This window comes from Trypanosoma cruzi, genomic scaffold (assembly GCF_000209065.1).
Source record: "Trypanosoma cruzi strain CL Brener 1047053517087 genomic scaffold, whole genome shotgun sequence".
NCBI classification, from domain to species: Eukaryota; Euglenozoa; class Kinetoplastea; order Trypanosomatida; family Trypanosomatidae; genus Trypanosoma; species Trypanosoma cruzi.
The window spans coordinates 736,092-745,761 of record NW_001849447.1 but is presented as its reverse complement, the minus strand read 5'-3'; the positions used below and the strand labels follow the sequence as shown (position 1 = coordinate 745,761).

The following is a 9,670-nucleotide window of genomic DNA, read 5'->3' as shown; positions in this document are numbered from 1 at the left end:
GGCAACAGTGCCCGTCAAGCCATCAAAGCGCACTGACCGGATGGATGCAGATGAGATGTTACCAGCCAGTGTCACGGCCTGCATTGCGTCAAATAGGTGACTCACAACATACGCACCGTAGTCGTCAAGCTGTTGGAGATCAAAATAGCCCTGCTTGACAAGGTTCACTACGGATGTATACTGCGACACAAAAAGCGCACCCCAAAGCTTCACAAGTGGTTGAACAGAGCCTTTTAAAAATGCAAGCACGTTGACTGCCTCGCGTGAACCGAGTAAGAAGAGCTCATCCTGTTTTCCAAGACGTACAACAGCAGCACGAAGACGCATGAACTCGTCTTCCTTCACAAAACAAAGAACACCGGCCGGACGATATTCCAACACCTTACGGATGACATCGTCATCATCGTCAGAAGTACCACTGACTTTTATAAACACTTTCGTGACAACTGTTGGGGCCGAACGCGCAAAGGAGATTTGACTATCCAAAACAGACTCCACCCCTGTCCCGTACGCATCACTGCTGAACACAACGGCAACGGAGTACCATGCTAGCTCAGAAGAGACAGTTTCTAACACACCACGCAAATTGACGATATCTTGCGGCACAACACATACCGTGTTTGGATTGGTTTCAACATCACACAATTTAGGGTTTGATGTGTGTGCTGAGAGAATTGTGAGACCAGCAGTTTTTTCGTTTCGTCTTAAAGCATCAACAACAGCAACCGAGATGTCGGCGGTTTCTACAAGAAACAAAACATCGATAAATGTCTCTTCATGAAAAAAGAGCTGTTCCAAGTGTCCCAGGGCGGAGAGTAAACTACCATTAGAATCAAGAATGAAGGGCCTTTGAGGAAACATCTTGGAAATATCCACACTGGAGTTAATGTACTTATCGATAGCTGCCTGCAGTGAAGTATTCGTCATTTTTGTCTGGCGAAGGTCGAGAAGAATGGCGGAGCGGAGAGGCTCCTGTTGGCTATTGACAAACCCTGCCAGCACAAGCAGGCACACCACGGCCACAGCGATGGAGCAACGTGAGTGAGGCGGCATTGTCAACAACTGGAGAGTTCCTTCCGTACGGCTTGCTTTCAACAATAAATACCTCTTGACAGATCCTCTACAACAACACAACAACCAAGGAAAAAACACACAACACCGTCTTTTTCTTCTTTTTCCCTTTTTTATTCCCTTTTCGTTTGTTGATGTCTTCTTCAACCTCTGCCAAAAGGAGCTGCCTGCCTACGGTGCAGCAGGTCTTTTTCGTCCCAAATAATGATTTTCCTAACGGAGCCCACGTCTGCTTTTAAAATGCACCTCTTAGACGGGCTTCACGCGGTCTTTTTTTTTTTTTTTGCTTTTCCCCCTTTCCCTGAGAGGATGTTGCAGCAACGGGCCAAGAGCGAAAAAAAAAAAAAAGAAAAAGAAAAAAAGAAAAAGGGAGGGAAAAGGCAGAAGGGCAGGATCAGGTGGCTGCACAACACGGAGAGTCACTTTAAACACATGAGGGGCGGCATTGCACCGGCGATGCATGGATGCTCCTTAAAAGGGAGTCACACGCTCTCTTCCTTCTAATTTCTAGAAAGAGCGTGCAGTTTGCAACACAAGCGGGCATAAAAGTGGGGAAAATAATAATAATAGTAATAATAATAAAAAGAGCAAAACCCCGGCTACATCCCCTCTATAGCGCCAAGCGCAAACTGCGACTGTTTCAGTTATTCACGCTGTGCGTCAAAAAACAACAACAACAAAAATGGTGGAGAGAAGAGTAAAAAATGACTGCACTGAAGTGCAGGTCTGATATTCTCTGATAAAATAAAAGCCATGAGCGAGAAATGATAATACTTCTATTAAAGTCAACAACGACAAAGAGGAGTCATTGTGTGTGAGTGCCTTTGGGGGTTGCTCCACCTGTAGGAGGGAAAAAGAAGCAAACAATGATGTACACCACATCAATAAACATTCTCCTCCCTTTCCTCCTCTCTCGCTATCATGTACGCTCTCATTTGAAGACTTCTCCACCTCTCTCTATTCTTTTATTTTTGCTTGGAGACACTCTTCCCTTACCAGAAATCCGCATATACGTTCCTTGTTGTTCTGTGAATGTCCCATGCAGTTTTTTTCTTCCTCCGTTTTTTTTTCTTTACTTTTTTTTAATAGGCCTTTCTTTTTGGCTTCACTTTTTTTTTTTTCTTCTTTTTTTTATGTCGCGGTTTGTCTGGAGTCCATATAAAACAGGGCTCTTCCTAATCCCATTTTCCTCTAGTTTTTTTTTGTTTTGTTTTTCCCTTCTCCTTTTCTCTAATATTGCGTCTTTCTTCCACTCTCTGAATATGTGCTAGACACAAATAAATACACGCACCTCTCTGTTCGTATTTAGGGGCCAATATATACAATGTATTATATATTGCATATAATATATACGATCTAGAGAAACTACAGACGTTCCCCACGTAACTTCAATGCCAGCTGGATGTCCTTTGGGTACACCGTGACGCGGTTGGCGTGCAATGTGCAGAGATTGGCATCAGCGAGAACGGAGGTGACATACAGCTCGGTGGATTCCTGCAGAGCCTCCACGCAGGTAGCGCTCATACGGAATGAGTCCTTCAAGTTCGACACAATCTCTCGCACGAGGCGGCGGAATGGCGCTTTCGCGATGAGAAACTCTGTTGAGCTCTGGTACCGGCGTACTTCGCGCAGCACGACAGTCCCTGGGCGCCATCGGTGCTTCTTCCTTGTGCCGGCGCTGGCCGACTCCTTCTTGGCAACGATGCGACCTTCCGTATGAATCTTGCGTGATGCGAGATTCTTGCGGGGCTTCGGCAACTTTGACTCCGATGAAAAGGCCGAATGCTTCTCCACTGAGGCCACTTTCTTCAGAGATCCCATCTGTTTTGGGTTGCTTTCGTCCTTGTTGGTCTCTTCCCTTTTTTTTTTTTTTCTATTTCCGTTTCTTGTATGTATTTATTTCTTTTTTTTTTTTGGAGGGAACAACACGGTCTTCTGTGGGTATCAGTGATCCGTGAGGCAAAATAATTTGTGTCTGATGAGAGCCCTCCGCTCTACTATTTCACGTGGTTGCTGTGTGTGCCGCTGCTTTTACCGTGGGAGGCGCTTATCCCACCGCATGCAAGTACACACAAAATTAAATAAAAAAGAAAAGGTAACAAACAAACAAAAGACAACAACATATGAACATTCAACAATGTAAGGAATGAAATTGAGCCAAAGAGACGTTCAACGCACAAAATGATTTGGACCATCTTCGTTTCATGCCCACGCGTTTATACCAAAAAACACCACCCGACAAAACGGCAAAAAGGAGCCAACTTTGGACGTTGCCAAACAAAGCAGCAGCAGCACGCCATCACCGCCGCCGATGCCACTTTTCCGCGGCTTTTGCGCCCACTCCTCTCGTTTTTGAATGGCTCCCCATTTTACACCGTTTTTCTTCCATCTTCTCTTTGCCATTCACCCCCCTCCCCCCCATCGACAGTCGTCCGATGTCTCATCTATGAAAAAGCGGACGGAAAGAAAAAACAAAAGCGACAGGACGCCGCGCCTCTCCTCGCTTTTTTAAATTTTTGGGCTCTTATTTTTTTTCTTCCCCCCGCCTTCGTTCTTTGGATCTTTTGACTCCCCCACACAGGCCCTCTCTGCGCTTCTTTTCAGGGCAACATGCAAAGACGCGAAGCGCCTTGCCAAATGGAACCGCCTTCCTCTCTTTAACCGCCACTTTTCGTGGTCGCAGCCTAATTTTCAATGCAATTTGGAAGACAAATATCCCACAACACACAAAAAAGAAAGAGAGTGAGAATGAGAGGGTACGCTGAACACTGGTGAACAGGCCCTCTTCCTTCTCCCTCCCTTCCCCCACCCACATGTCCACATATATATATACAGACACAATGTGCTCTATGGACTCCAGTTTCATTTGTTCATACACGCTTCGAGAGTGTCTCCCTCAGTTTCTTTTTTCTTTCGTGTTATTTTAATTTTCCTCTATTATTTTAAATTAATATGCAAACGCCCTAACCTAATTATGATCGTGCTGAGTCACGCCTCCTTGGTCGTGTCGCTGCCGCTCAAGTAAAAGGACGAGGTACTGCTCCACCTTTGTCAGGTTGCCCGGCTTCCACTCCACTCCAAGGTTGTTCATCGTTGAAGTGAGCCAGTGCTTAACCAACTCCTGCAAGTGTGGGGCGAGGCCAGTTACTCCAACCTCATATAGGCTGACAGCATGCTTGGTTGAGGAGAATGCAGCAACAGTGCCGTACGTGCATGATGGACTCTCTGCAGCGATGGCTGCATAGTGATGGGGTGGCATACAGAAATCATGTAATGTAAGGTCCAGGTGGATGTGTAAAAAAGGCATCTGATCAATTATTGATTGAGACAGCGACGCCGTGTTTGCACTGCACTGCTGCACGTCAACATCATCGTCATCTGACATCTGCCGCCGTCCCGCATCTTGCAAAATCCACGAAGGAAGAACTGCCGTGACAGAACGTGTAAATACACGACGTTTGTTTCGGTAGAAAGCAACTACAAACAATTCTTGGAGACCAAAATCACTCCAAAGAGCGCTGGCGACGTTGTTGTAGTCTTTCATCGTTTTCAAGAACGTCGTTGGGTCCCGTAACAGAACTCGGGCTATGTCACCCGAGATTTCCCCTCGAAGTGTGGTGGCATTTTGGGACCCATTCACGACGTTCTGATCCTTCTTCAGAGAGAGAATGAAGGCAGCGCCCTGATTGATGCATCGCAATTCCACAACACAGTGATTTTGCCTCAAGGTTCCTTCCACCGCGTCATCAAAGTAGTAGTTTTCCTGGTACTCTTCATGATCCTCAGCTTGCTGCAGGCTTCCCCCACCATTAGGGTTCACGTCTTCCCGCAAGGAGAATTGGGACCAATGCCGGAGTGACTGCGAGACGGAATCCCTCACGTTATGCGATGAAATCGGCAACTCCCCTCGGCCAGAAAAATACTCACTGACAGCGCCGGCCTGCGACATCAAGTACTTCGACCCCTGAGACATTCCGGAAGGCAATGGAATGACGGCGGCGGTCTGACAGTCGTTTTCTAACCACCTGAGAACTTCATTGTAGCCTTCAGCGCCCATGATGCAGAGGTGTACCCCAGTGATATCCAGAGAAGGGGCTCTTAATCCTTCCGAGTACTTCATAAACCGTGAGGACTTGCTTTCCAAACTCCTACTGTACTTAATGTGGTGTAGTTGTAGGAAGTGCTCCAGCTCTTCGCGAACGTCATTAACAGGATCGGTAATTTCCGTCACTTCAATTTCATATTTTTTTCCGAAAGGAAAGTCTGTCTCATCTAAACGAATGCTTGCACCCTGCAGGAGACTCTTTTCTCTTAGGGCGTGTTCGTGTGTTCCCGTCTCATTCCCATAACTGTCCGGCGAGACGTAATGGTACACCCTGCGGTGTGAACTTAGAGATCCCACCATTTCAATGGGCTCCGCTGCGCCCGACATGTTTTCAAGGGACTCCAGCTTTTGAATCATGCAATTGATGGGGGCGTTTGAGTCCTCCCTCGCGTGGGAGCAATGTCGCCTCAGCACCTCCATGAGGTCCACACCACTGAGAATCTCGTCCTTGACCGCCTCCGGTAGTTTGTGTACATGGCTGGCAAAATACATCTGGTCTCCTCTCTCCACCCTGTTATTATTCTTCAACGCCAGAGAAGAAAGCTTCTGCGTCGCCGTCTCCCCCGCAGCTACCGGTACTCGGAGCCTCAGCACATCACTGTTCTGCTTCAGAATTCGCGAGGGAAAATCAAAAAAGTAATCCACGTAAATTTCTTCGCCCTGCAGACGCAAAGATGGGAGCTGCGCCAATCGCTGGAAGTTGTCCCTGTCTTCGAGAAGGAGTTTAATACCCACCTGAATTCCATTTGCCTCCCCCATCCCCAAGGCCTTTTGCCTCACCTGAAACCGCCACAATTTAAGAAAGAAAAAAAAAGGATTCTAACAAGACGCTACCGCCACAATAAAACCAAAGAGAGAGAGAGAGAAAATCATGAAGCCGATATCCCATTGACAGGCAGTTTCCCACATGACGTTTCCTAACCAAAAAAGGCAGCAGCGGGTATGTGCACAACACAAGTAACCAAAAATATAAAAAGTAACACACACCCTAATACGTGTGCATAAATGTTTCTTTTTAGTACGCCTCAACCTTTTCACTTTTCGTCCACTGACTCTGCCACCTCCACCATAAGAAGCGTGTCGTCGCTGTAGTCTATTTCCATCAGTGCACGCACACCGAAAAGAGCTGCCAAAGCAAACACAAAAAAGCTCACGACACCTATCAGATAACACTGCGAAGAGGGGCTCATTGGTGTAAGAACATCGGGCGCAACGGGGCTTTCTTGGACGTTCTTTTGGCCCTCCGTCTCCAGCGCCGTCGTCGCGACGACGGCTATCGTAAATAAAACAAAACGAGAAAAAAATGTCTGCATATATATATATGTATTTTCTCACTCTTCGGAGAAGCTACTCCCCCTTTTTACAATTTTCTTTTCCTTTTTCTTCTCCTTCCCTAACCCTGCTTCTCTCTGTGGGTGCGTCTCCTGTTCCCTCACGCTCTACCCGTACCCCGTGTGTATCCTTGTCAGATTGTTGCGTGTCCACGCACCCTGCAACTCACAGAGCGGAGCTGCACCTTCCTACACCGCGCGGATTCTCCCCTCACGGCCACAACAGACGCAAATAAATCTGAAACAGCAAAACAGCAGATAAAAATGGAGAAAAAAAAGGAGGGGGAGGGGGGGTTGCGGTTCAGAGCGTGCAGGCATTCGGGGAAAGCGAGAATATATAAAGGACGGATGCAAGACCATCCTTTGCGTGTGGGGTTGGTGGGCCATCGGAGGCATCCCTGCCAATTGCACACAAAGCTCTACGGAGAAAATAGGATCGCCAGAAGAACAACACAAATAATAACAGCAAAAAAAAAAAAAAAAGAAGCAAACAAACAAACACAAAAACAACAACAACAACCAAAACAGGGCGGTACGCTTGTGTGTGTGTGGGGCGTAGGGGGGTGGGGGTGTAGGGGGGTGGGGGGAAATAAATAATACACTGATCATAATCACCAAGACCCTTCTCCAGTTTTTTGCCCCATTGCTCCGCATTTCTCCGTATGGCTCTAATTTCAGGGCATGCGTGCTGGAGAGAGAGAAGCAGGGTGAAGGGGCTCGTGAAGACACAGAGGATGGAAAGAAAAACAAAAACAACAACAACGACAAAAACAAATTACAATCATATGGTGTTGAGATCAATAAACTCAAGCATTCATGCATGCATCGAGGGGGGGGAGAAGAGGACACACACACACACACACAGAGAGAGAAAGAGAGAGAGAGAGAGTATGTGGAAGCCACATGAAGTTAAATAGACACCTCCTTTCCACGCGCTTCCATTTCCGTCCTTTATTCCTAATTCATTCATTAACTTTCTTTTTTCTTTTTCTTCTTATTCCCTAATTTGTTGCTGCATATAATACCACCCCATCCCTCTCCTGCTTGCACGTAAGAAACAACAACCTCCGACTTAACGTAATGACAGAGAGGAAGACATGCGGGGTCAACCCCCCTTTTGCGTCTTACAAAATAATCCCCTCCCCCTCCTCCCCTCTCTCTCTGCAAAAATACTACTAACACTCTTGTTTTCTTTCTTTTTGTTTGCTTCTTTAATGCATATAGAAAAAAAACTCTTCCCGCAACACGTGTGTTTCCGTTGTTTCGCACAAATATTGTACTCCGACCCCCCACAACCCCCGCACACACAAACACAATTGACAGTAAGCAAGAATTAATGTAAGATTGATGCACGCATGTGTACAAAAAGAAGAAAATATTTGACTCCCAAAGAAAACGGCGTGGAAGAAAAAGACGGTAATATAAACAAAAACAACAACAACAACAACCAAAAAGAGAGAAAAAACAAAATTCACCAACAACCGCATCATCGTATAAAGAGAAAGAAAGAAGCGCCACACATGGGAGTAAAAAGCCCATGTATCCGCCTCCCATTCTTACAAACACGCACGCACAAGCAGAGAGAGAGGGATAGAGAGGTAGGTAAGTAGATAGATCAAGAACAACTCCCGTCCCCGTATTCAATTCCTCCCTTTCATTCTCTAGTCGGCAAAAAAAAAAAAAAAAAGAAAATGAAAAGAAAAGAAGAGCCACGGCGCAAAGACAACGCGCTCTGAGAGAAGACGGCAAAAAATACATTACATTTTTTTTTTGGGCTCTGTACATCTGCCACTCAATGCCGTTTCCAAATTGGCGTAAATAAAGAGGTGCCAGAAGCGGTCTTTGGCCTGCCGTCTCTGCGCCCGCCAGAGGTGGGTGAGTGAGTGGATGAGCTCTTTTTTCTCTCTCTTTTTTTTTTTTTTTCCAAGGAAATAACTCGCTCTCGCCAGCAGTCAGAAGCACAAACAAACAAGCAATTATATTATAAAGAGAAAGTCTAGTTTATTTTATTTCACCTTTTTTTTTGTTGTTTATTTATTTATGTATGTGTGTGTGTGTGTGTATATGTACATACGTCCAATGCAAAAAGAATATGAAAAATAAGGCCAGACTGGTTTATTTTCTTTTCTTCTTTTTATTTATTTCTTTTCTTCGGACTCTCGGAAAGCAAACTCCCCTTTCGCCCGCCCCCGCCCCCGCCTCTTCTTCTCATAAAACAACAACAATAAAACAAAAACGAAGGCAGCAGTTCCTCTCAAAAAGTTTGTGGAGAAGTGAAGGTACAATCAGGGGTGTTTTCCGCCTTGTTTATTGACATACGCCAATTTAACATTTTGCCTTCCGCAAACAAAACAAAACAAAACAAAAAAACTCCTACCGCAAGTAAAGAAACACGCACAAATGCACACTCACACAAATAAAATGGAAAAGAATAAAAAAAAAAAAAAAAAAAAAAACAGGGCCGAATAGGCAAGAAATGAGAATTTATCACATACAACTCCATTCCCTTAATTCATCACAAGATAGACACATACACGCACGCATGTCCAACACAGTCATCACCGAATAAAGACCCTCCCCTCCCCCAAATCACATGAAAAGATCACGGGTACCCGATAAATTACACCTTATTTACGCTATGCACTTTTTTTTTTGTTTTGGTACGTTTAGGCACCCTTCTTTCTTTTTTCTTTTTTTTCTTCCTTTTTTACCGCTAACACACATGTAGCTTAAATTTTATTTTAATAGTTATCGGTATTTTGTGAGCTTTTGTTTCTTGTCAAAATTTCCTCCCGGTTTCCAGCCAACGCTATTGCTTCATGCCTACAGAAATATAAATATATGTTTACACGCATCGAAAGCAAAAAAAAAAAGGAGAAAACAATTCAAGTAACGTGTGGAGTTATAAATTCCCATGCGCACATAAAAAGGGTTTAATCACTGGTAGAGGGTGTAGTGTTCTTTTTCAGGACCGTAGCATGGGGCGACGCGTTAAGCGAGAAAAAAGAAGGCGCTACAAGACTCAAAGTGATTGGTCGAGTTGTTTCAAAATCCAATGCTTTCATAAGGGCTTTCACTTCAGAAGCCACCTCACGGGAAATGGTGAATTTCTCTTCGGTGAGGGGCTTGCCATCAGATGAAGACGATGTCGACTCCTCCAGAT

General features: G+C 45.3%; 4 protein-coding genes across 4 annotated transcripts, besides 14 other annotated features; all 4 read right to left on the bottom strand.

Moving 5' to 3' along the window:
* Tc00.1047053507033.29 (extracellular receptor, putative) lies at positions 1-1,053 on the bottom strand (the record flags this gene model as incomplete). The annotated part of the gene is made up of 1 exon (XM_801005.1): positions 1-1,053. A coding segment is annotated over one exon (1,053 nt), but the record flags the coding sequence as incomplete, so codon positions are not given.
* Positions 1-9,670: a sequence feature (heterozygous, non-Esmeraldo-like haplotype).
* Positions 1,406-1,439: a microsatellite.
* Positions 1,628-1,653: a microsatellite.
* Positions 2,117-2,204: a sequence feature (A-rich).
* Positions 2,437-2,892, bottom strand: Tc00.1047053507033.20 (histone H3 variant, putative; the record flags this gene model as incomplete). Its single annotated transcript, XM_801003.1, has 1 exon — positions 2,437-2,892. The coding sequence occupies one exon, from the start codon at positions 2,890-2,892 to the stop codon at positions 2,437-2,439; it is 456 nt and encodes a 151-aa protein (XP_806096.1).
* Positions 2,922-2,986: a sequence feature (A-rich).
* Tc00.1047053507033.10 (hypothetical protein, conserved) lies at positions 4,040-5,935 on the bottom strand (the record flags this gene model as incomplete). Its single annotated transcript, XM_801002.1, has 1 exon — positions 4,040-5,935. The coding sequence occupies one exon, from the start codon at positions 5,933-5,935 to the stop codon at positions 4,040-4,042; it is 1,896 nt and encodes a 631-aa protein (XP_806095.1).
* On the bottom strand, positions 6,211-6,489 carry Tc00.1047053507033.4 (hypothetical protein, conserved; the record flags this gene model as incomplete). Its single annotated transcript, XM_801004.1, has 1 exon — positions 6,211-6,489. The coding sequence occupies one exon, from the start codon at positions 6,487-6,489 to the stop codon at positions 6,211-6,213; it is 279 nt and encodes a 92-aa protein (XP_806097.1).
* Positions 6,957-7,034: a sequence feature (T-rich).
* Positions 7,246-7,282: a microsatellite.
* Positions 7,371-7,396: a microsatellite.
* Positions 7,932-7,955: a microsatellite.
* Positions 8,178-8,216: a microsatellite.
* Positions 8,549-8,575: a microsatellite.
* Positions 8,852-8,874: a microsatellite.
* Positions 8,933-8,963: a microsatellite.
* Positions 9,182-9,216: a repeat region.